The 26,151-nt window shown below is 40.4% G+C and overlaps 3 protein-coding genes across 4 annotated transcripts; 2 read left to right on the forward strand and 1 right to left on the reverse strand.

The window, feature by feature from the left end:
* Positions 1 to 568: 568 nt before the first annotated feature.
* RB195_006721 (uncharacterized protein) lies at positions 569 to 7,985 on the forward strand (the record flags this gene model as incomplete). The annotated part of the gene is made up of 14 exons (XM_064179955.1): positions 569 to 586; positions 642 to 809; positions 3,396 to 3,533; positions 3,598 to 3,728; positions 3,832 to 3,958; positions 5,367 to 5,510; positions 5,563 to 5,718; positions 6,252 to 6,331; positions 6,398 to 6,504; positions 6,806 to 6,995; positions 7,063 to 7,186; positions 7,236 to 7,370; positions 7,639 to 7,871; positions 7,931 to 7,985. 14 exons carry the CDS (start codon positions 569 to 571, stop codon positions 7,983 to 7,985), a joined length of 1,806 nt encoding a protein of 601 aa, XP_064036870.1.
* A 1,133-nt stretch (positions 7,986 to 9,118) lies between these two features.
* On the reverse strand, positions 9,119 to 25,419 carry RB195_006722 (uncharacterized protein; the record flags this gene model as incomplete). 2 transcript variants are annotated; one of them, XM_064179958.1, is made up of 7 exons in its annotated part: positions 9,119 to 9,214; positions 10,541 to 10,634; positions 11,074 to 11,181; positions 11,238 to 11,321; positions 11,427 to 11,561; positions 16,323 to 16,423; positions 25,384 to 25,419. In XM_064179958.1, the coding sequence occupies 7 exons, from the start codon at positions 25,417 to 25,419 to the stop codon at positions 9,119 to 9,121; spliced, it is 654 nt and encodes a 217-aa protein (XP_064036871.1). The 2 variants fall into 2 exon arrangements, with proteins under 2 accessions (XP_064036871.1, XP_064036872.1); XM_064179959.1 differs by lacking the exon at positions 25,384 to 25,419 and adding an exon at positions 16,930 to 16,947.
* Positions 23,691 to 23,978, forward strand: RB195_006723 (uncharacterized protein; the record flags this gene model as incomplete). Its single annotated transcript, XM_064179960.1, has 1 exon — positions 23,691 to 23,978. The coding sequence occupies one exon, from the start codon at positions 23,691 to 23,693 to the stop codon at positions 23,976 to 23,978; it is 288 nt and encodes a 95-aa protein (XP_064036873.1).
* Positions 25,420 to 26,151: the final 732 nt, after the last annotated feature.

A 26,151-nucleotide genomic window follows, 5' to 3' on the forward strand; every position in this document is an offset into this window, starting at 1 on the left:
TGTTTCTTGGAATAGCGACAGGTGCCAACACTAATCGAGTCCTGAGCAGCCCGGATATGCCACTAGTTGCAGATGAGTAGAGATAGAGATAGGAGTAATTGACGAGTAAGACTCTGGACAGAACAGACGCGCTCAACCTACTATACTTCCAAATCAATGCGTGGCTACTGATCCATAATACGGTTGCCCGGAGCAACATAAGTCCTGATGCCTGGATTAATTTAGAAACGATGCGCATAACTCATGTGCTATCACGCAACAGCACATTTGCTACCTGTATAAAATTCTTCTAAAGAGTAATTAGACGAACAATGGAAAGTAATTGCATTATATTTTATTCCTGTGACTGGCAAAATATGTTAATGTAATACAAATACGAATACACGACCATGTTGAAAACAACGTCGACGAAAACGGATAATTAGTTGAAGGCTAATTGATATGTTCTTCTAAACCAATACTGTCTTGTTGAATATTCTGAAAAAAAAAACATCGTTATCTCTGTCCATTCCGAGTATCGCACATTTGATTCACTTCTTGTCGTTTGGTCGCACGAAACGGTGTTGTGATGCCGATTACTCCTTTGGTGAAATTTCTATGCTTCTTTGATTTTCTTCCCTGATACTAACTTCTAATTTCAGCCTGAAGAAATGGATCGTCCACGACGCAACAATCACACAGCATTTTCTAGTGTTCTACGATTAAGCCGGACTCCTTTCCCATCGCTGACCAGCTACATCGTCATTAGTTTCTGTATCTCGTTCATTGCACTGGCTAACATCATAAGTATATTTAAATCTCAACCTGAGGTTTGGCTTTTATTATCCTTTTTGTTTTCCATACTTTTTTTTTCGTGCTTTTAAGAATATTAATTATAAAGAAGGTTAAGCTACCCAGGTATTACCTTGTGATTAAGAAAACTGTAAATAATGCATCCACGAAGTTTGTCAGATATTATCTCATGAAGTATCGTGAGTGGTTCAACTCATGGGATCAAATCCACATATTTGCTTTAGAAAAACTGTAGATGTCCAAAATTAGTGGGTCATCGTTGCGGTAGGTGCTCCTAAGAGTAGTGCACAACGATGACCCACTAATTTTGGATATCCTTGTTATGGTACTATACGTATGCTCTTAGTATGTGTAAGTCCGCAGAGAATTTAGCATGTAATCGGGGATAGTTAGGGCTTCAAGTGCAGTTTCATGGTCGCAGGCTGAAGGCCACGTGCTGCACTCAATTCACTTCACCTCTTCCCTCGTTAATATTGGTGCGCAGAAACCACCCAACAACTTCTACTAATTAAATTTAGCTACTCGTGAGCGTTGATCTCTGTAGCAAGCTATTCTCACAATTTGCAAAACAGTATTTGTTGATATTATCACGGAAATGGAGCACTGACTACCATCATTGTGCGAGTGAAGACCTCAAACGTGTTGGTCTGTTTTTGACATTGCTGTTCCGTGCTCATAACTGGTCCCTGGAGATTCTAGAGGATTTACTCCCTTCAATATTACGATATTTGAGGTAAATAGTGCCTCTTAATCGTACATCTACACAATTAAACTTCTTAACTTGTTGAAATGCTTCCGTATCGATTGATGACGACCACTCCCCAGGCATCACTCAAAGGTGATTCCTCCAATTCACACTAGTTTTTTTTTTCTTGCGATTCCACTGTTCGCATGATCATATGCATTATGAGTTAGTTCCAGAATAAGATTTTAGCATGAGCAATCAATTTGTCGTCGCTTTGCAAGAATTGATTCTAAGTGGTGGCTACGGCACATAATAAGGAGTTATTTGGTAAGCGACTGCGGTAGGCACAAGTGTGGAAATTTCGTGAAGGCTCGAAGGGAAAAACAAACTTGACTGCACAACGCAGGTGCATTCTTCAAAGTAGAGTTGTGCAACGCAGCGCTGTACTGTAGACACACAATCCAGAAACTACATTTTGCATATCTGGATCCCTAAATCATCCTTCTTTCAAAATGTGAATTTATATGCCGAATTTCTCAGAACCCTGCAAAAAGTCGGCATTGTTGATAATCGCTCTCATAGATTACGAATGACAGTAACTATCAGACGAACGTCATTTATTCGCAGCGGTGAGTGAGCGGGAATCTCGACATTATAGTGCTGTTAAGCTTTCCATTTTGTAGTAGACCTTCTATTCACATAAGAAACAATCTACTGAACCACTATCATGCAGAATCGGTTGATACATTGAGAGTTCTGTAAAAGGGAGAGTACGGTGAATAGGTCTTCCGGGGTTATGTTTAGGGACAGAACCAATCTTTTTTTGTAAACATAATTACTGTTATCAAGGCAAGCGAAATAGATGCATATCTCCAACTGGGGACACAAAAAATGCAGTTGGTTTTTGACTGACGTTGTATATAGCAGTGCAAAATGGATTCTCATAAATTTGTTGCTGAGAGCATAATGGATATCCTCATTTGAGTTTTAATTTCAATGCCATAGTTTCTCCACTGTAGCTGTAACACACTGGATTGGCCATTCTCAAATATTGCGGCGTTGCTTGAATGTGAAGCATGAAGCCGAATGCGTAAACTGAATTTGTCATCCATTGCATTAAGGTTTTGATAGAATTGGTAGAAGTAGTAGCTGCCAACTGCTTCGAAGTTTGATATGATTGTGAACATATGAATAGTAGCAAATAATTGATGGAAATCTAATGATGTCCTCCAAACTAACGTTTACCATCATATTATTTATATTTATGATACCATGTTCTACTATCATATCGTTTGAAATAACGTCAATTCAGGGGCGGGTGCAACGCACTTTGTAAGAGGGGTACAAGTTTAAGGAGTTCAAGTTTAGTTTGAAGCCGCTCTAGGTCAACCGAACATTCAGCTCTCCAGAATCCATGAATTGGCACCAGAGTTGTTTGTGAGGATGCAGACTTGATACATTCCACATCCCTTCCATATCATTGTCTAAGCCAGTTATAGTCGGATCAAAACGACATGAAGCACGGTGTAGCTGCGTAAGCGGTTGCGCCCGAAGCGGAGCGGAGAAGACGGTTGGAGTCGGATTGGGACTAGCACAAACTGCAGCGATGAACGATGGTAGAAGAAGTCTTCACTCGATCCAAACCGCTACGCTCCACCACGCACGAGAGCAACCACTTGCGCTACTGCACCATGCTTCATGTCGTTTTGACTCTACTATACACGTTCATGGACCTCAAATTCCTCAATGTTGTCGAAGGCGTTGGCGCATTACAAGCAGATTGTTTATCGCCAGATTCTATATACATCATTTTCATCTTTTAATACCAGGTCTTTCACTTATATTAAGTCAGTTTGGCTTTCTCAGCCGCACTGGCTTTGTATATGTTTAATTTGTACTCTGTTACGATTTCCTTCAGATTAGATCACTTCTTCAAGAGGAAATACTTAATAGTTCGTTAACGTCCATATATGACGCCAAGGACTTGGAGTACCTTTCATCGCTGACGGTGGTTCAGGCCGTCCAATATATTAAAGGCAATAGTCCTCTCATATGGGTAAATTCGTTTTTCTACTTTCATATAAATTCCAACGTTATAAATGTGAGTATTTCAATTACAGGTTTCCGTCAACACCTATTTCGCAGTTCTTGCTCTCATAGCAAAATTCGTTACTAAACTAACCTTCAAAGAACTTACTCGTCAAGAAGAAGTTATTGTGCGCCATGGTTTCTTATCTTTCCTCATGTTCAGGTATTTCCAGACCTCTACTCTCATCCGATTTTCTTTTTTCCTCAGTTTTTTCGACCATAGTTTTCGCTTCTCTCCTAAATGTATTTCATTGTTCTTGTTTTAGCGTAGTGTTTCTTTCCGTGGTGGCTGGTGCTCACCAATCACACAGAATCTTGCCATGGCTGGTGTGGTTTGGTATCATTGGCTTTATGACAGTGTTGCATGATATCGCCTATCAACGCTTCAAGTTTGTGAGTGTTTTATACACGTTCGGATAGTTTGACCGAAGTGCTGTTGCACCACCGCTGAAATGTTCACACAATGACGACAGTCTAATTACGAACGCGAGCAGGGATCGCCCCCTCAAGGCAGATTCTGCTTCGGCTGCCCTAGGCCAATGAAGTTTCCATCTTTTCCTTACCTTTACTCTCTTGTTAATCCAAAGATTAATGTTTCGACTATTGAACAACCAGATGCCCTGCATTTGTTTTGGTGAAAGTCTTGAGATGTTTTCGGTCACACAAACGTTTGTAATGCCACGTCGAGACTCCGCTCTGACCGGATCGAATTCTTTCCCTTGAAATTGTGTAGTGGTGCCTTCGCACTTGCTCTAAAATGGCGAAACGGCATGACAAATTGATTTCATTTTGTATGCAGAGGTAGATCGATAAGTCTTGGCCGTTAAAACTAGCTTTTCTATAATACAACTCCTGCGCTACATCGCTCTTGTACGATAGGGACAAGACTATTTCTGGAAAAGGTCAAGCCACAAAATTTGTAAATGATGGGTTAGTAAGTTTTTTTTAAAGAAATTAAAGGTGGGAGCTCAAGGAAATAGGAACGCTGTTTGTTGAATGAGATAGGACAAACGGAAAAATAAAGAAATAAACGAAAAGGTGAAGTTGCAGCTTCAGTATCGGTAAAATGGTGGAAATCACCTCAATTAGTGTCTCTCCTAAAAAGGAATAAAGATTAGATCAAGGTTTCCGTATTCCACCAATATGTTATGACTGCTGATTTTTTTCCACCTTCCGTTTGGAAGGTGTACTTATTTTAAAGGCATCACTCCACGAATCTGAGGTGGTACGGATTTCAGGTGGAGTATTCGTATACGAGATCGTAGATTATGGAGAGGTGAGTGATTCCGTTCATTTCTTGCTAATTAGCGTAAAAAAGGCCCAGAAGATGTGGCGTGTGCACACGGCTGGCGCGCTCCAATCGAACTCACTGTAAAAAATCGCGCGCCAGAACGTTTGAAGCCGTATCTTCCGGGCCGTTTTTTACGGTAATTAGGAAGAAATGGACGGAATCACCCCCTCTCCTTAATCTACGATCCCGTATACGAATAGTCCACCTGAAATCCGTATCACCTCAGATTCATGGGGTGATGCCTTTAAAAGATGAATTGAATGATTCTGTTTACGTTAGGACGTAGCCAGTATAGTGTTTTTTTATGGGACATCATTTCTTTAACGCGGTATCAACTGCTCATTGTCACCTTGTTTAGCTGTTGAAAGTCACAGGTGAGAAAAATATGGGACACAATTGCATGTTCTATTATTAGCACTATTTCACGTGCAACTTAGTTAACACTGCTGTTTTAAATATATATTTATAATTTTACAAATTTTAAAAACTCCACTACTAGTCCCGGTTCAGGTGTCTACATCTGCGGGCTCATCCGGTGGTCGATTATCATGGTTGTGTTTCTCACTCTTCGTCTTCGCTGCTATATTAGTAATGCTGGTGATTAGATTTCACGATCATATCAATGTCAGCCATATGCTCTTTCTCCTCGTCGATGTGAGTGTTTCATATTTTCACATAATTTCTCATACTAATCATATAATTATAGGCTTCTTTATCGTTGTTACGTTCACTTCATGGTCTTCTGCGTTGTTTGTCATCATCTGAACGTTTCGCGCGTAGTCCAGATGCCGTGCGCCACTTCAACTATTGGCTGGACTTGTCGGTCACCCTCGCTACCGATACTATTCAGCTTTTTAATTATGTGAGTTTTATTAATTAATATTTGAGGAAGTAGGATTTATGTTAGGGTTGCTCTAGTGTTGCTACTGTTTGGTCTTTCTTCCTATAATACATATAGTTTTCAACTTTCTCTTTTCCTTTTTCTCAAGTTATCTTTTGTTCACGAGCCAGTAAAAAAAAACCTCGCTCCTGAGCTGGTATGCTCTCTTTGTAAAAATCTGCTGTAATAATGAGTCTCCTCGTGATAATATATTATATTGAATAACAATGATTTGTCCAATGTAATTAAACACATTTGTACTTATCCGTCATCAACTTCGCATCATTTCACTCACTTTATACCTTCTCAGTAAGCAATTGAGACGTTTTATGCGTTGGAATACTTCCAGTCCACAACTTAAGTGTCTAAAATGAACACAAGTTAATGTTTTATTGGGTTTTGAGATAATTGGGCTGTTTCAATAATCGTGTACTGTTTGGTAAGATGTCACCATGTAGTTACTGCACTTCAACTCACATGCAAAATTTTGCGTGGACATTGGTTACACATTTCAGATTCATCTCATGTTTATGTCGCCGCTCGGATTCAATATAACATGTTTCTTCTTCTTTTATCACATTAAGAATGCATACTAGTAAGTGTGTTCTTCTAGGAGGTACATTTAGTCCTATATTGTCCTTATGATTGTCGTTTTTTCTAGTTCTATAGTCAACACACTGTCACGTCACCACAAGCATAACCAGATTTTCCTGCACATCCAGTCAACTTATCCTAACGAGGAGGCTGAAGAAAGAGATCTCTGTATTGGTATGCTTTCAATTCCTTCATTGATCGAAAGATATTGAAAACTGAAAAACAAAAGAAAAAACTTAGATTGAGATTGATTTGTGACCCAGTGAAAGAGATTTTCGATTATTTTTTCACGTGATGTACGGGCTAGTACTCGCTAGACATTTTTTTAATTCACGTACACTTCCAATAGGTGTTTTTTCTTTTTGTTTACTTCGTTCTAACTGATGAGTGTTAGGTTTCTCCATCTGTTTTGCATTATAGGTAATAGTGCTAGAACATTCTTGTTTCGATATAGCATGTATATGTTCAATTCCAGTATGTTGGGAGAAACTTGGTTTTTCTCGTCGCCTTCCTTGTGGTCATCAGTTCCATGACTGGTGTTTGATGTGGTGGTTGGCTCAAGATGGATCTTGTCCGACTTGTCGTCGCGCGGTGTCGGCCCCACCACCAATGAACCAGCAACCTCCAGCAACGCCAGGTTCAACCACCACTTTTCGATTTGGAGGGTAAGCATTGGTTTCATATGCTTCCTTTGCTGCAATCTCATTCTTGTGTTGATCTCACGAACTTCAGCCTTGGTTTCCTTCGGCTTCCTCCGTTTTCTATCGAATTCTCCACGGGTACATCAGCCCTTAGCCCATTTCTAAGACGTCCAACTCAGCATGATGATTCGCAGTTGATGGGAATGGCTCATCAGGTGTCATATTTTACATTTTCTGAGTTAGTAGCCGTCTAATGTTTCCTAGGTACACGAAATGTTTCCTCAAATACCAATTGAAACAGCTATGGAGGATCTTCGGATAACTGGATCAACACAAGCAACTATAGAAAATATCTTAGAAGGCCGAGTGGGATTCATGGGTGGTATAGTGGGGAACGACGTAGGTTTTCCATTTGTTTTTGTCTGGGTTTGTTTTTCTGTAGCAGCAATAGCCCACTTGGAAGGAGACATATTCTGGAGCAAAGTATCATCTTAAAATTCAGCCAATGTAAGATTAAATCAGTGAAGAGCAACTCTACATTACATTGCTGCCTTTTCTTCTTTTGTCGTTTGCTTTTGCTAGTATCTTATTGTATGCCTTATTCTACTCTTTTGGTGAAGCGCAGTAACAGTTTTTGCGAATATGTTACAGCAAATTCTTCGTATAGGACGATGAACACCCTTGGCGAGTCAATGCTGGAGCGGGAGACAATGACGACCTGCTGTTTGATGACGACGATGACAGCAGTGGTGAAGATGCGGCATCATCGTCAGAATCAGTCTTCACTTCTTCGTCTCCGCAACAGTCACCTTCGGCTGCATCATTAGTCAGTCCAGTGACAGACGAGGATGTGACTCCATATCAGATCGCAAAAAGAGAAATGATAGCAAAACACAGAAGGTAGGTAAATGATTTGTTCGTTAAATAAATTTAAAAAAACTTGATTTTTCTTGTTTCAGACGGTACATAGACTCAGAAAAAGGACGAGATCTCCGGGAGAAGGGTTATCAGTAACTCCGCTTATTTACGGGGTGCAATTCATTTTTGTTCGTATTCTAACTTGCTTCCTCTATATTTTCCTTCATATACTCTTTTGTTTAATGTTTAGAAAAATAAGACCATTATTAGACTTTTCAACACTTCTATCATGAAGTAAATTCGTTGTAAATAGTGTACCTATCCTTGTTCGCCCCTTAATTCTGCGGTGTGTGATCTTTCCTGATTCGGTTATATGTACTATTATTCGTCTTATTAATATTTTCATCATCGAGATTTGAAGCTTTGCTTTTCTCTTACCTAGGGAGACTTGAGGGATTTATTTGGCGTTAGAAAGAGAGTTGAAACGTTTCTTCAGATGGTTTGAATGGGTTAAAAATATGTCTGAACTCCTGTGTCATTAACGATGCGGCTATACTCTGATCTCGCTGGCGGTGGCGAATATTTTTTATATAGGAATTGTTTATGAAGCTTTCATTCATCGTAATGATCACAACAAGGCTTGCAAATTCCTACAGAATACGAAATCGCGATCACCAGTGTTGGTTGTCGCCGCTAGCGATTTCAGAGTATGCGGCGTTCTAAAACGTAGCAGTTTTTGCTGACAAGGTATGCTATTGATTGTTTGAATGACATGAGACTATTGAATGTTTGACTGCAATGACCAGAGGAGGTCGATAATTCCACTATGAAATCATGCGCCCTGTTTCAAAGTGAGTGCGAATCGATGTCGATAAATAATAACGAACACTCTTAGATTTCGAGACGTGCACTCGCAGACGAGAGCAACAGGTGGAGAGCCTGCTAGCACCTTGAACATGAGAATTTTCCCTTTATGGAGAATCAATTATGGTAGAAAGCTATGCAAATCTAGGATGATGTGGAGAGATTCTAAGCCATATTGTCCTTTCTCTAACACTGTGTGAGTTCTGAGGGTGCAACTCGAAGAGTGCGATCCCGGTAGAGCACTTTATTTGTGGACGTTTGACGATGAGAATGAACTAATTCAGTACATTATGCGACATTTGATACAATGGATGGAATTATTGCACTTCATCTTTAATGATAGACAAAATAGACTGCAACTAGACGGGACTTTTGTGAAATAACATGTATCACATGGTCAATGCAATTTAAGCTTTTCTCAGACTCTAGTAGGCTGTCAGCATAAAACTTGCAGCGTGTCGACAAGAAGGTGTGATTGATAAGAATTCCGGTGCCCAGTATATGCGATGGTAGCGTCGGTCCTAAAATAAGTTATAAAATAGACAAAAATAACAAAAGAACGCACTACTTATTAGCTACCGCCGTACTACTCGCCCCGAAAATGATTGAGGGATTGTACAACGATTGAGTAAAATAGCCAGCATCAACCTTGAGACTGGGGGAGAGTTCACAACATTTTGTCCAGTTTTTTCTTACAACTAAACTTACAGTAGTTGTAAGTTGTTTTTTTTTTGTGAACAAGCGCGTCGTAAGGTGTCTGCGGAAACCCACGCACTTTCTCAGCTTATCTTATCTTAACGGTATCGTTCACCACGAAATTGGCGATGTTTTTCTCTCTCCAGAAAAACATAGGGTTAGGGATGTACAATATGAGTATGAGCGTGTTCAAGTTCAATTTCCGCTATTTGTTCTGAAAGACGGCTTTAAAAACGGCCTTCTTGCACGAATTTTCTTACGAGGGACCTCATAACACGCCACATCTGTACATACACGTCGGAGCTCTGGGAACGATAATCGATGAAGTTTCTCTGGTGACCTACTCAAGTAGAACCAATAGATAGGTTGTTGCGCGAAGCGGCACGTGCGCAAGGTGATATTATAAAGAGCAACCATGAACGAATTCGTGCAGGAAAACCGTTTTTCAGGACGAGCATAGTGAATTGAACGTAACAACGCTCACATTCTTAGTCTCCACCAGTAACATTATCTTTTCATGGAAAGGTCCCAACATCGTCATATTCGAGGGGGAGGGGTTGGGAGAAGGGGAATTAGAGAGTGGAAGCTATTTACGCAGAAGAAGCAGTGCGCTCGACGGAAGATGTTCATCGCTGCAACCAGGTGGACAGTCGGGTGATAACGACTGGAGACGCGATCGTTGTGGGACCATCGCGCTGCTTTGGAAGCAATCGTAACGCAAGCGCATCAGGTTTCGGGAGTAAGAAATTTGATAAAATTAGGGAATTCATGGGAATAGTTTGCTTCACTAACTTCTCTTCACTTTAACTCTACACAGCCAGCAAAACGCGTGTTTATTTATAGTTGTATTCCCGTATTATTATCAAGGTCAACAATACGTCACAAGTGTGCAGAGGAAGATCGTTAGATAAAATAAGAAAGAGAAGGGGAGAGAGAGACAAATTCCTCGAATAGAATAGAATAATAACAGTGAAAATGCTGGACGGAGAATCTGTTTAATAATGTACTATCCCAGAAGAACCGCTTTTAATATTTTTCGAGGGTTAGTGCGGAAGTTCGTCAATTAACCTCTGAAGTGGAGTTTTTTTCGAGTTACATCGATTCTGGTGCATAGAGCATACAGTGTAATCTTGTAAAGAAGTATTACATACCTCTGCTGGTCGCCAATCCGCTGATTGCAGGAAAGGGGCGATGTAATCCAAACCGCAAGCACGACCACGCCAATAGCGGAAATAGTTTTCAAATCTGGATCAAAAACCTTTTTATACATTGTGTTTAAACTTCTTAAAGGCATCACCCCACGAATCTGGAGTGGTACTGATTTCCGATGGCCAAAGACTATAAGGGGTCACAGATTGCAGAAACGGGTAGGATAACGCTTATTTCTTCCTAATTGCCTAAAAAAACGGCCCTGAAGATGTGGCGCGTGCACAAAGGTGGCTCCAATAGAACTTCGAGCGTTCCGGGACGCTGTTTTCTACAATGAGTTCTGTCGGAGCGCGCCACCCTCCTGCACGCGCCGCTTCTTCAGAGCCGTTTTTGACGGCAAGTAGGAAGAAATGAGCGGGATCCCATCCGTTTCTGCAACCCACGACCCCGTACAGTCTTTAACCATCGGAAATCCACACCAATCCAGATTCGTAGGGTGATGCCTTTAACTTGGCTTATTGTAAGCTGCCCTCACCTTGTAGTGCTTGTCGGAAGTGTATAGGATCTCCTTAGAAGCGGCATCTCAGGTATCGTAATATCCGGACTCAGGTGTGGTCCTGTTCGAGGAAGCATCACACGGTAGCTTAAACTGGTTATCGTCGTACGAGAGCGCGCGCATGAGGATTCGACTAAACTCACTTCCTATCTCTCTCAACAAGCCATTCTCCTTGTTTTGGAGAGTAGGCCTTGTGCGGCGCTAGCTCATAGGAACACGTCCGATTTCTGGAAGAAGCGTTTGTGCAGTGTAAAACGTTCAAAAAAAGCTCAGAACTAGTCCAAAAGTACCACAAGACCTGGACAAAAAAAGGAACATAGTTGTCCACAAACCTCCTTGGCATGCAGAGGCTTGGCGCAAGAGTAGTGAACATTTTTCGCTCTCTGAACGAGCCCAAGTATGGATAGTACATTTCGTCATAACGTGAATGCTTCGCATGGTGGTACAAGTTGTTCACTCCGTCAAATCTAAGCCAAATTTTAAATAACATTTCTTAACATGGAACTGCTCCTAGAAAGATTTGTAAGCAAATTAAGCAAAATCGGCATTGAAATACCTCCTTCTAGTTCATTTTACTTGTTTTTCAACTATTAAATCACACTGCAGTCCAAATAAAGTGGATATGATCAGTCAATGTCTATATTAGATTAATCTGCCAGGAGACAAGAGCAATCATTTACAGTCATCGTCGAACGTATTCAACAGCGATGACACGACGCGTTTACGGGCAATGGATACGGGCAATATGTTCCGGGAACCCGTTCAACCTACATATTAGAACTACTCTATTGATAGAGATGTGCGTCCGAGAGGCGGAATATTGGGACTGACTGACTATTCACAACAGTGCGCTCAATAACACCAAAACCGCAGAGCCGCCCGCCTTCGCAACACATGCGTCGCGTCGGTTCCTCTGAACGTGCTCGGCGATGATAGTATAGCAAGGTCGCAACGACATGAAGCACGTACGCATTTGCGTATGCTGCTTCTCTCGAGGCGCTTCGGTGGAGGTAGAAGCTAGGAGCGTGGTGAAACCTTGCTGGCACCACCCATCGCTGCAGTTTGCGACGATCCCAACTCGGTTCTAACTGCTGCCTCCACCATCGAGAACCTACCAGCGCCGCTCCGAGCGCCTGCGCAAATGCACCGCAACTACACTCGTGATTCATGTTGTTTTGACCCGGCTATAACTTCTTTGCTCACAGATGTTGGTGATTAAAATAATTACCAATCATTACATATGTCCAATGTTGCATTAGACTATCATTTTTAGAAGTCCATAACTTTGGCAGCTGCGAGTCGAAGAAGCACGAAATCTCATTTTTGTCAATCTCTCTTTCTGATCATGGGATTTCTTCACTCGTAGATGTAGTATCAGTGCCCGAAACAACTGGTAGTCAGACGGGACCGAGTCAGAAGCAGAGCGCAGCAGAACTTCTCAACCAAGTTCGGGAATTTCCTATCGGATAAACTTTGCCATGCGAAATCGGGCATTGTCATGAAACTGTGAAATTTGGTGCAAGATTTTCAGATCAACCTAGTAGATCGTTCTGCCGACAACTACATCAATGGAACTTAAATGTTGGAGATCACAACACATTTATATGAATATGTTAGGAAATGGAGCAGAAGAAATGTGTGCATCCGTTACTGAATCGCACTTATTGCAGTTTTATTGACATAGTTGAAGCTACACGTATAGATCCCCATTATTCCAAAACATATGTTTCGTCATATCTCAAGAAGAAAATATAAAGTGCTTCCAAAAATAACAATAATGTTATGTAGCAGTGCAACAGATACAAAACCTAGATGGAACAAGCTTTCATTCGCGGTGACGAGTGGATATCCGTCAGCAATCCTTTTTTTCAAAAACGTCTGTTCATGCACTTATCGTTGTAGAATGCTGAGCACATTGCGTCGTATCCAGAAAAATTCGACTGGGAATCATTTCATTTGAAAATACCGACGTAATAAAAACCATATATCGCTATCATATAGGATGAGATGGTACCATATTGGATTTATTTTACGCATTTTATTTACGCATTTTATTGGAACCTCAATTCCTAACCTATTGTCCAAAATGGAGAGAAACCTTGTAAAAAACAACATCGATCGAAAAGAATCACATTTCTATATTTGAATTTCCGCAGTTATTGATTTACTTCTCATTGTTCGAATGCTTTTGTAGGAAATCATGACAATCACATCGGATCGGTAGGAAATGTCTTTTACCAGCTACATTCCAAATTTTCAGTACCACATTGTTGTCAAAGGCGTAATGTTGCACTAAAGTGTCAGTAATATACACACCGGAAATTTGTAAAGCAACAGTTGTTTTACTCAAAAAAAGTTGAAAAATCTCGGAATACTCTTGGACTGCGGCGTATGCCAATATGTATGAACAGAAATTATATTTCTAATACATTCTGCTTTCTCCTTTTAGAGAAAAGACGGTAACATTTCTCTGACCGAAAGTAAAGATAAACTTTATCCATCAACAAGCTTAAAACAATCATTAACTACAAAATTTTTAGGAAATGTTACTTCTTACAGATTTTCGTACAGCCGGGATGCTTTGACGGAAAGAAAAATTCTTTTGGACGGACTTTTCTTGTACTGCTGTGCCAACGAGTGCGGATAATGACCTCTAAGTCGCCAGAAATCATTTGCTCGTCGGTGGCTAGTACCGATGAGCAGCTGTTTTCGTTAGCCATTTCCGAGAAAAGAGGAACTTGTTCCACAATATCGACCTTCTATAAGTTAAAATTCTCTTGGATGCATTACGTTCACGCAATTAATTGTCGGATGACCTAATTAATTACATCCTCGGATCCATAATTAGTCCTCAATAAGAATCATCAAATTTCTTGTTTCCGTATGCTAAGATAGTGTATTTAGCAGAAAGTAAGCATCCACATATCATGTGATTGTATCGTAGCAGATGTGCGACACTATCAGTATCCGGAAACGACTGTTTGTATTTGTTGTCAACCCAACAAACGGTGGCGAGAACGTGAAGAGAGGCGCCTGCTTTACACTCTCAAAAACATCTGATTGCCTCGCAGTCAAACACTAATCCACAACACATTTCCCGACGAAAACATGCATATTTATTGACTTATTTTTTCAAAAAAGGGGATATGAATCGCCCGAATGAGAAGAAAAAAATGCGAGAGCGTAAAGACAGCGACGAAAGCGATCTCCAAATTCTGCGAAAAAGCAACTTTAAATTCTTCCAAAACATCCGGACGTTGACGGACGGAGTTATGAAAGGAGGAGTAACCTCCTCAAAACCTATCCTACTCCATATTTTCCCTTTTATTCCTACAGAGTTCTTCTTTTCATTACAGTACGCGTGCCCTTCAGTAATAATTCTCCAATCAAGGAGTTTACGAGTTACAGTGATACCTCTTCAGTTTAGTCTATCTATTTAAATAATCGTAACAAGAAGAAAAGTTTCCTTGTCCGCAGTTTCCAGAAACGAAAGAGACAGTAATTAAGGGTTTGTTACACAAATTCTTCTCTTCGTACCCTTCACATGGTCCCATGAGAAATCCTTGAGAAATGAAAGAGAGTTTTTTTTTCCGAAGATCTGCTTATGCTGCAGCACCAATATCTGTACCTATGTTATCTTTATCCGAATATCTTCTCCTTTTCCAAAGTCTCGTAGACTATTCTACGACAAATTCACGTCTGTGCTTGGAGTCCTGCTTAGTAATGTTAGGAAAACATAGTTTTTCCATTTTCGTTTGATTCTGCACCGAGTACGAACGCAGGAATCAGGGTTTCTTTTCGCAGATTTCTGCCGAAAACTGCCCCGCTCACTTTCTACCGGCAGTACTGGATGAGTCAATAAGATTTTTCTATCGTTCGCCCAACACATTATATTTTACTTTCTTGTAAGGGACACATATTGTACAACTTTTCCAGACCTCAGTATTATACTCGTATTGCAAAAAATGAGAAGAAAATTCCCCTCTTATTTAGAAGTAAAGGCTATTCAAAAAAGAGATTTATCGCGAGTGATTTTTTTTTTGGATTTTCTTTTCTTCTGGTGAAATGGAAAAGTCACAGTGAAATCATGCTAAAATTAAGTTTTTAAGAGCGAAGTGAGAAAATGTTATGCTATGCATAGGGTTTCGTGAAGGAAAGCCGGGCAAATATTGACACAAGAACTACTTCGGTTTCTTGGTTCCGAGCTATGTACAGTGTCTCTCATTTGAGTTCAATAAAGTTCAAAATCGCTGAAATTCTCCTTCATCATTTTATTTTTTTATGCCAGTACCGTACCATTAAGAATTTTTTCACAGATCTAAATTTGCCGTTGTTGCCTCGTTGCTGCGCTATGATTCAGTTCTCAAGAGTTGTTTGATTCTTTTGTTGTTATACACCTTCTTTCAACTATCCTAAGCCACCTTATTTACTGGATAATTTGTCATTGTAGAGTTTTCATTCCAGCGGAAGTAAACTAGAAGGACATTCCAGAAAAACAGAGATTTTGAAAAAAATCATCAGAGAAAATAAAACAAGGAATTAAAGAACAAAAAATATAAGTTCAAATTATAAAATAGAATGAAATAGTGAAGTAATAAATGGAAAAAATCAAACATAAAATAATAAATAGTACGAAAAAAAAGGTTGCGGAATTAGAGAAGTGGAAGCTGCTCTAATTTCCAAACCATTCAGCAATTTTTGCTATTGATTTTTGCTCGTCACAATCTTTTTACGTCTGTGCATACACTGTCGCGGAGGAGACCTCTAAAGATAAAACAAGATGAATATGTGATGTATCTGCTCTTCATACTTCAAACTGATTTCATCCCACTATCGCCATCTTCCATTAACTCTTGGACAGTACCAACAAAAAGGAAATCATAAGTATCGGTTAAGGAAAAACTAAGGATCTTTCTTTTTTTCACGGAGAACATCTTTTAAGTAAAAACCGTTGAGGAACACTTGGCTATTCGGAATGAATGTGACAATGAAGTTGTGATTGTGATGAAGGGAAGAAACAAAACAAAAAAATAAGAAGATAGATTATGGAACAAGCCATAAACAACCGGTAATATGAAGAGAAAGAAGATGAAGATGTCAAGAAGACGAAAAAAATACATCACAACGGTAATTATGGTAGAATACTATTTCTCACGTATTTAGAAGAAAAAAACAACGTGTGTGCAGGTAAATTAAAAAAAATTAAGTAAAGTGTTTTTGCAACTTACGCTAAAGAAACAATTTCGTCATAGGTGTTTGTTGGTGTCCCTCCTATAAATCCTTTGTAAGGAGCAACGGACCATCTCGATTCGATCGCCTTTTCTTTTACCTGCAAAATCAAAGCCATGTAGACCTTCCTCTACAGCCGGTTATCACGCGGGAGTATGGCGCAATGCGTTCGTTCTCTGTTATCAGGACGAAGCTCGTCAGATCGACTCCTGACCAGCGCACATCCGTGGCAGTGAAAGCCGACCTGTACGGCGTACACAATCGAATAGTGCGAAATCAACGGAGTCTTACCGGCCGGTGGTTCTTACATAGCTACTGCGTTAAAGCTTACCGAACATTTTTTGTTTTGGTCAGAGATAAATATTAATAATTACTTCTTTTATTCACACCTGCATATCTTTGAGCATTTCGTTCTAAGATTTTCATATTGGGTCACTTAATTTTTTCATTTGTTAGACAAAATCAATCGATCGATGAACTAAGCAGACGAAAGAGTAACAAGTGATTAGTGATTGCCATTGCAATAATATTATTTTCTTATTACATTATATTACAAAGTTAAGTTAAAGCAAAAAAAGAGAATTATGCAATAAAACGTGAACATACCTTATCAAAGACGCTCATATGTGCTTCGTGAGGCCAAGAAAATAAATCCGCCAGATGCTCCACCCCACGCACAGCGTGTTACAGCCGCGTGATACCTCCCTCATGTGCTTTGACGTGGATTTCACAAAGGAAATCCCAGATGTCATCTCGTTCCCAGTGATAAGGATGGATTTCCGCCCAAGTTTCGTTTTGTCTTAGTCAGTCCTGTAGTTAATCAATGCACAACAACGAATCATGATCATGATTATGGTCTCGGAATGATATCCACGCGATTGAAGACTGCTTTTTTCTGCACATTGATGAGAAATTTGGGTTGCATTCATCAAAAAAATATTAGATTAAGCAAAACGATTAAGCAGGATATTTCGTTGCCAAGTAAAATTTCTATGTGAAAAGTTGCTTTGTGAGATTAAACGATTGGTTTTTTCTTCGTTCTGATCCAGCTCGGCACAAATCCATCAACCATCAATGTCAGTACTTAACAATTGCGACAGTAGCGTCCGTCTGAACATAACGAATTAACACGGACTACTAATTCTATTGCAACCAAGAGATTAATGTATGAATGACTACTGCTGAGGCTTCCAAACTAAATATATTCTCTGTGAACGAGATGTCGTTGAAAATGCACATGTTGTCAACGCAGCGAAACACGTGGACTTTCTGTGCGGTGAAACGTGCTCATCTTCGGGGATCATTTGCATTTGGAATGCATACGCAGTAAGGTTAAAACAATCTGATTTGTGGTGCAATGTGACGATAGCGCTTACGTTTGATGTCTGCGCGATGGGACCTTCACGAAATCGACAGACGAACTACACGCTCAACTACACTAACTGCGCTGCCCTGTGGTGATCTGCGAACGTATCACTGTAGCGCAGAGAAATACGCAAAGCTCCAAACGTAACCATTCAAGCCAGGTTATTTTGAGCCGACTGTACATACACATATGTTCCAACACAATGATAAGAGGTTCCGCTGCAATCAAGGTCGATGATCTGAAACCGACCCAAGCCAACCAAACCCCTCACCTCTCCGTAAGAAAAATGTTACCTTGGTTATCTAAGAGGAATGAACACGATTACTTGTTACATCGGCTAATCTCCGTGAATTATTTTATAGGGTAGACATCTTATAGAGCTTTCATAAACCTCCAACGATTTTAAATTCAACTCGAACGCATTGATGCATCTCAAACGATGGATTGACGTCTTGCAGTTTTTCCGTTATCCCGTTCAAAAAGCGTTGCGACCATCACCTGTCATCGTGTTTCTGCTTGTCTGGTATCGCTCTTCAGATCTTCTACACTCTGTTCCGATATCATTCGCTGACTGCAAGAGTTCTTGTTCCAGAAGAGCCAACGTTGAAAGAGAGACATGATCCAATTCCACACATGATACACTTGAGTCAAAACGAACAGAGTTTCAGTTCAGTTGCGGTGCTTGAGGCGGCATGGTGGGACTGGTGGTCCGGATCGAATGCAGTAGAACAATCGCAAACTGCAGCGATGAAATGTGGTAGCAAGGGTTCCCCTGGATCCCAAGAACTTCGTTCATCCGCGCTGCACCGAGCCTCAGATCCGTCAGATCCGACTATAACACAGTCGAAAAATGTTCACATTTTTCGTGCGAGAAATCGCTAAAAGACGACCCTCCAAATGTGGAGAAAAGATCATTTCGATCAGGGGAGACGAGTTATAACCAACAAATCATTGCATAAAAAACCGCTGGATTATATCTGATGACGCACAATTTGTCTCTGAAATAAGCAGGACACACAATGATTTACTGCTCATAGGATTGCTTGGCTATATATCTAGTTCTTAGTATATATTATATATTATTATATTATATACTATATACATTATATATAGTGTAGTATATCCTAGTAGTTTCATAGACAGAGCTGATTAGACTGGAGTAAAATAATGAAATAATAAAAGCGGTATCTTCTTTAAAAACAAGGCTTTATAGGAGGGTTCGCGTTTTCATTCTGTTCTCAGTTACATAACTTCCATCAGTCCTAGGTATGCATGTAAAAGCTAAGCCAAAAGTGCATTGTTGTAAGCGGCGCGATGTCTACTTTCGATATCTTGACCTCGAAAAAACTCTTAAAAAGTTCATTGATAACGACTTTGCAAAGCAGCTGCAAACTCAGGAGGGACACTGCAACGGATCAACGCAAGCAAAGTTCATTTTAATAGCTATACTAGAAGTGATAGTAATATTCAATAATTTAATAGCTATAAAGGATAAAGGATAAAGTTTCTGGCGTTAATCAATCCGCTTGGGATGCGTCCCCACGTTCACTTCAATTCAGAATCGTTTGAGGTTTACGAACGTATAACTGGCCTATACAATGACTTGCGGTGGCTAGCCGATGTGCCAAGTCAGTGTTTTTTATCCTCCCAGACAAGTCTGGTACCAATTTATCGACCCCGGAGGGATGAAAGGCTTGGTGAGCACTAGGGCGGATTCGAACCTCCGATCGATCGTGCAGGAAGCGAAACCTCTAACCGCTACACCCCACCCGCCCCATTTAGTAGCTATACTAGAAATTATTTGAATATAAAATTAAAATCAAGTTTATTTTGAGCAGCAGATCAATCCAGAGGCCTGCGGCAATCAGGGGATAATCAATATTGGAGCATTTTACAGAGAAGTTTCCTAAGAAGTTTGAGTGTTTCACTGATCGAGTGGATTTCAGCCTATCTAAGCAAAGCCAGAGCCATTGCATTCGTTTCGGATAAACTGCTAAAATAGCTGTCTCAACGTTGGGAAAACCAATAAAATGTGGATTTTGAGGGAGAGAAGGTAGTCCCTTACATAATGAAAAAAGCTTACCACTTAAAAGGCTTCAATTTTTGAGTAGAATCTCAACTTTTCAGTTATTAGTCACTTGTAACTCATCCTTTCAGTTCTAAAGTTTTTCTCTGTTCACCTTCATTGCTCTTGAAATTTATCCAGACTTCATAGGCAATTTCCTTATCATTACAACAATTTTGCTATTTTTCAGGTACTATGCCTAAACTCTCCTCACAAGTACAACCTACTTAATATCGACCTTGAAAATTAATCGCTCGTAACCATTTATGTCGTGTTTCTGTGTCTATGATTAAATCGTTAGAGTTCTGTACTTTTATGGTTAATCATTCAATTGGCGGACAGTTTTAGGATTTCACTTAACATTGTTATCGTTGTACAGAATAATACCACATTCCTGGACAAAGGAAAGATGGATAGTTCTCAGAATTACAAAATAAACGAATATGAAAGACAGATGCAAACAGACCAGAGCAGATGAGAGATAAGAGATGGTAACTAGCATCAATCTGAAGCATATAATTAAGTCCGAGGTATTATTTTGTATTATAGTTATATCATGTTATAAGTATTCCAAGTTAATTATCCCTTTGTGCATACCTCTTAAAATGTGATCAGCACTAGTCCCGCTAATCTCGACCAGGCTATCCCAGTAGATACGTTGTGACGTTAGTTTGCCTATTGGCATAGTCAAGCTAAAACGGCTTGAAGCTCGATGCATTTGGTTGTTCTCGAAGCGGTACCTGAGCTGGTAGTTAAAATCGAAGTGGGACCCTCATTAGCTCCAACGCTGCACTGCGAGTGAAGCGATGGTTCAACCTCCCTCCCAACCGCTCGCTCCACTATCTACAGTCGGACCAAAACGGTCATTAATTGGAGAGGTTGAAAATTTTACATGAGCAGGTGCGGAAAACATTCTTGAGTCCGGAGAAGAAGGAGGTACCAGAGTCAACATTGCAGTGAAAGGCAACAGCTTAACTAATACATGCATATTATACTATTTATCTGAAGAATAAAATACACACAACACATCAGTGTATAGTGTACGACAGGGAACCGAATGCTTTTGAGATAATAACATTAAAATCATTAGTTTTTGCATCAAACAAAATTTATTGACAGAACAACATGTGTAGGGACATAGTATTTTGATAATTCATGTAAGGAAAATTACACCTGACATGCGATGTCCGTTTTCACTGATGCATTGTTGAAATCACTGGAGGAAGCGGGTTTAATCCCTTACATCCAATTCCTGCACAATCGCCATTTCGTATTGATGAAAATGTAATTCGCCATGCGAAATCCGTCATACAGTACGATCGCTGATTCAACGTTCTGTTGCACGGCGCCAAACAGAACGGAGTCGGCTTCACAGCATCGTTTGTCCCATGGCTTCTGCGTTCTCTGTAGTACGCACGGAATGGTGGATGCCACGCGATTTTTTTTTCATTATTGCACCCCCTGTTCTAAGATTATTAACCTAAAGCACGATTGTGTCACGTGTGCGAAGTTCGATTAAAGGCATCACTCCACGAATCTGAGGTGGTACTGATTTCAGGTGGAGTATTCTTATAGGGGATAGTAGATTATGGAGAGGAGGGTGATTCCGTCCATTTCTTCCTAATTGCCGTAAAAAACGGCCCTTAAGATACGGCTTCAGGCATTCTGGCACAATATTTTCTACAGGGAATTCGACTGGAGCGCGCCAGCCTTGTACGGCGCCGCATCTTCCGGGCCGTTTTTTACGGCAATTAGGAAGAAATAGACGGAATCACCCCCCTCTCCATAGTCTCCCATCCCGTATACGAATACTCCACTTGAAATCTGCACCACCTCAGATTCCTGGGGTGATGCCTTTAATATGAAACTTCCGGCAAAATTTATGCCGAACCGCTGTTACCGAATCGCCAGTTCTCATAGAATAATCATGAATACGTGAATACGCGTTACTCTTTAGTGTCCGCAGCTCCATGATAGCAATTGAAATTCTGACTCCACGACTGCTGTAAATTAATCAAGGAATACTGCGTTTGCCTAATCGTCGTAAAAAAAACGGTTCGAAAAACGCCGTTTTTTACGACTTCAGCTGCAATGCGCCACCTTTGTACACGCATCCCAGTGCGAGCTGTTGAAAATTAATGAGGTCTACACTCGGCACACTACGTCCTCCATTTTTCCGGTGATTCTTCCCCCGGGAAATAATCCAAGTATTGTCTCCTGTCTTTCGTTTTCTTGTCTTTTATTCACATCCGCCGAGTTGCTAATATGCTATGCTACTTTAGCCAATTCGTCTTCAAAGGCAGCTCACGCAGCTGTGACACCTGTAAGAAAAAATGGAGTTTGGTGTGTAGATTACAAGTATGACCGTGGTCCCTTCAATTCCTCCTGGTCGTCCTGGAAAACGGCGAGGGAAAGGCGAGTGTTTGTTCCTACGAAGTACGTGAAAACGCTCCACCTTTATGCCCGCACTGTGTCCAGTGCTCGAAGATCAATGAGGTCTTCTCACCAGCCTATTCAAATAAAATCAATGAATAGACGTACGTAGAGGCGCCTTCTAGCGCCTACGTAGGAAATAAAGCGGTTAAGCGGTTCCCATGACGTTTTTTGCAACGATTAGGAAGAGATGAGAGGAATCACGCCGAGTTCTGCAATGTACTAAGCGAACTGCACGCTTTCGCTGCGGGTTACGCACCGCGTTAAAAGTCGATGCTCTGTTTTTAAGGTGGAGATGCTATGACCAGAATGATGGAGTTGCCAAAATTTTTCTTGACTCGAGATTGCAGAAGAACCATAAGGTGATTATAGCTAATCACTTAAATAAAAAGTTCATAGATACGAACTAAATATTAAGACAGCATGCACATAAGATCTTTGTGTTTGTTTCGCATTGGGGACAACAGAGAGACGTCAAGACCTACATATTCGTATTCAGAAAAAGTGTAATAAGACTCACAAAGAAAAAAATACTTGGATTTCTTTGTTGTTTGAAAGTGTTGCGGTGGATAGAAGGATTTGGTAAGAAATTTACGGAACTATAGGAAATCAACATCTTAGTTTTTTTCAAGAAGACAAGAAGAATTAAAACTGACCCAAATATGTACACTCCATTATTTATTACATGTTTTATATATATATATATATCACACATATTATGTGTTACTACTATACATTACATGTTTTCAAAAAACTCAACATAATGTTATAAATGAAAAACAGTTAATTTTTCTCATTCAACGAATAATGACATAAAATCACATGAAACAATCCACAAAATATTAGGATATTGGACACAAATTATTAGACAGAAAGTCTTGACTTTTTTCTTGATTTTTCTCATTCAATGAATAATTTTTTTTCTGACTAGAAAAGCCTTGAGGGGCTGGAATAGGTGGTACTCTGAGGGGGCAAGGTCGGAAAAATAGGGGGATGGAGTACCGTGTCCCAGCCTAACTCCTCCAGTTTTTGGTGGGTCTCCTTAGCTACATGCCGCATAGCGTTATCGTGGAAGAGGTGCACCGAAGCTCGTCTTAGCCGTTTTTCTCAAACGGCCGATGCGAGCTCCTCGAGCTGACTAGCGTATATGGAACCGGTGACGGTATGGCCTTGTGAGAACAGCTCATAAAACAGCATTCTCTTCGAATCCCAGGAGCAACAAAGGAGACACTTCTTCGAGTGGAGGTCTAATTGGCTTGCGTCGGCGGGTCTTCTGCTCGTGGGAGAGACACGGCACTGTGCGCGTTAGAGTCGTAGAAGACCCAACTCTCATCTCCAGTAATAAGATCTTCGAGAAACTCCTTTCGATGCAGGCAAAGAAGAAGAGATTGACAGATGGATACTCGGGTAAACTGGGTGCCATCCGTGAAGGACCCATTGAGGGATCCATTGAGCCTGTACTTTTCTGTAGCCGAGGGCCTGGAGGCAACTGACGACTGTTGAATGGCTACACTCGGGTCTCGTCGCAAGACTCCTGAGGTTGATCTCCTGATCTTCTTTGACAGTGTCGAGAATGGCGGAGTCTTCGGCAGTGTGGGGGCGTCCCGATCGGGGCTTGTCTTCGAAGTCGGTGTCTCCGCTTACGAAGCGATCGAACCAGCGCTTGACAGTCCTGATGGTAGTGGTGCCCTCGCCCAATCTGCTGCTGATGTTGGGTACTGCTCCCGCTGCTCCAATGCCGCCACGCCATTCATAGAAGACGATAGCTCGAAGTTGCTCTTGCGTAATTGATAACGTGATTAAAGTTAAGAAAGGCCCCCGGTTATATATACCTATTGTGTAGAAACTTAGAGAATGTTCTACAAATACAACATGGTGCAACATGAGTTCCGCCCAAAAAGGAAAAGTTCTGGAAATTTCGAAAAATGGGTGGCAAAACTTTCTGTCCAGCCTAATATGTGCATTACGATAACGCTGCACCGATGTCATGATGACGGCGCAGCAATAAGTGGAGGAGGGCCAGATGGCTGCAAATATATAAAATCCATTTATAAAAACACGTAAAACGTTCAAACGTTTCACGTGTTTTTATAGATTTAAGACTTTTTGTTTTCAAAGCGTAAGATACAAAAAACTAAAAACTACTGTACACAGGTACATTTAATTTAAAACTTAGTTTATCTTATCTTTTTGTAGTCTAGTTTAGTTTACCTAAGACACAAACACTTCTATTCGCTTGAGTGATGAAATTTTAGGAAAAAAATTATAGAAAAACAAGAAGAAATATCTCAAGAAGATGGACAACAGGTGTCGGATTTCTTTTAAAGTAAAATTTTCGATAGCTGCAGCTGCGAAGTAATATGGAATCATTTGCAAAAATATAGTTAAGGCGCCTTTTTCCACAGACGTTGCGTCAATTCACTTGACCTCATGGAATAAGGGTGAGCGCGGACGGCAGAGCTCAATGATCGTCCTGCTGAAATAACTGGAGACCGCTGTTTAAAAAGTCACCAGTCTAATAATTTGAAGCTCTTACATCAAATTTATGTATTTCCAATTGATAACACATACAAAGATATATTTTTCCCGAACTCACTTTATCTTCAATTGATTTTAGTTGATACGGATCTTTTTCGTGACGAAATTACCAACTCCTCACTACACTTCAAATAAGGCTACGAACGAGAAAAAGTTGCAGCGTTTTTCTCCGCTGTTCCCATTTCAGAAGAACACTTCAGTGTAGAAACGGACTTCGTAGATATGCTCATTCCAGTTTAAAACGATGGAAAATTAAGGGAATTTACAGTAAAAAGAGTACCGTAACGTAATTACGCTCAATGAGCGGTGCTGAACGATTTGAGTCAGATTGAATCGCGACTAACAAGAATTCTTCAAGGCAAACTAGATCGAATATTTTTGTGGGGTAAAAAAGGAAATAACTAAAAAAAATGCTGTTTGTTCACCGAAAATGAATAAATAAAAACGCATTACCAACTGGGGCAGTATATGTGGAAATGATAGAAACTGATAGGGCATGTGAGGTAAGGAATCGGAGAACAAATAAAAGCCGCAGGGATTTTAGGTTTCACCATTAGTTAAACTATCACAGAGTTTTCAAGCAAAATAAATAGATACAAGCACTGGGAGAAATTTCATCTTCTTCGTAAACAATTTTTCACGAAATAATTCCACTCACTTTTTTATCCTTAAATACAAATTCGTGGTGGGTCATGTTCTTCCACAAATTCTCGATTTTCGGATTTTAAAAAAAATACAGCCAGCAGAGAGGACAGGAATAACAGTACGTTCTCTTCAGATGCAAACTAAAAGCGGAAGAATAGAACAGGGGATAATTGCAGTCCAATGAGAAAGTTAGTACACTCCGAGCATGAACCAACCTTTTAGATGTGCTCATAACAGTTTGCGATCAATAAGATCATAAAACTCCAGAAGATCTATATGCCTATAGACGGAATGTTCTTTCGCTACTTCTCCTCATTGGCTCAGGCTAATTATCCCTGGATGGAAGTCCATAAAGTGTGCACGTTGCGGGAATGATGCACCCATTTCAAAGGCGTTCTCGGTCGCCGATTAGTTGCGCACATTCCAGAATTACGTCATCGAAGAACTGTTCGCATGTTTCGGCCGACTGACTCAGGCGCTGACGGCTTATCTGAACGGTAGACAGTCATTTCTTGTTCTTTACCGACGAACCGCTCACATTCTCTTCTTAGAGTGCAATGTTCCAGCGATTCTCAACGTTTTAAACCTTAGTACCCTACCTTACAGATCACTTAGTCGACTAACGGGACATTTGATCTACTATGGTTTGGCGCTCGTTTTCGAAAAAAGGATACGTCGTCCAAAAAACGGATTGTGCGTGGCGCAGTTGGAACCTCTCGTGTCACTGCTCCACATCGTTTTTCTGGCAGTTTTTGGAGGCGTTGTCGTTCTCATTATAGAT

The sequence above is a fragment of the Necator americanus genome, chromosome I (assembly GCF_031761385.1).
Source record: "Necator americanus strain Aroian chromosome I, whole genome shotgun sequence".
Taxonomy (NCBI): Eukaryota; Metazoa; Nematoda; class Chromadorea; order Rhabditida; family Ancylostomatidae; genus Necator; species Necator americanus.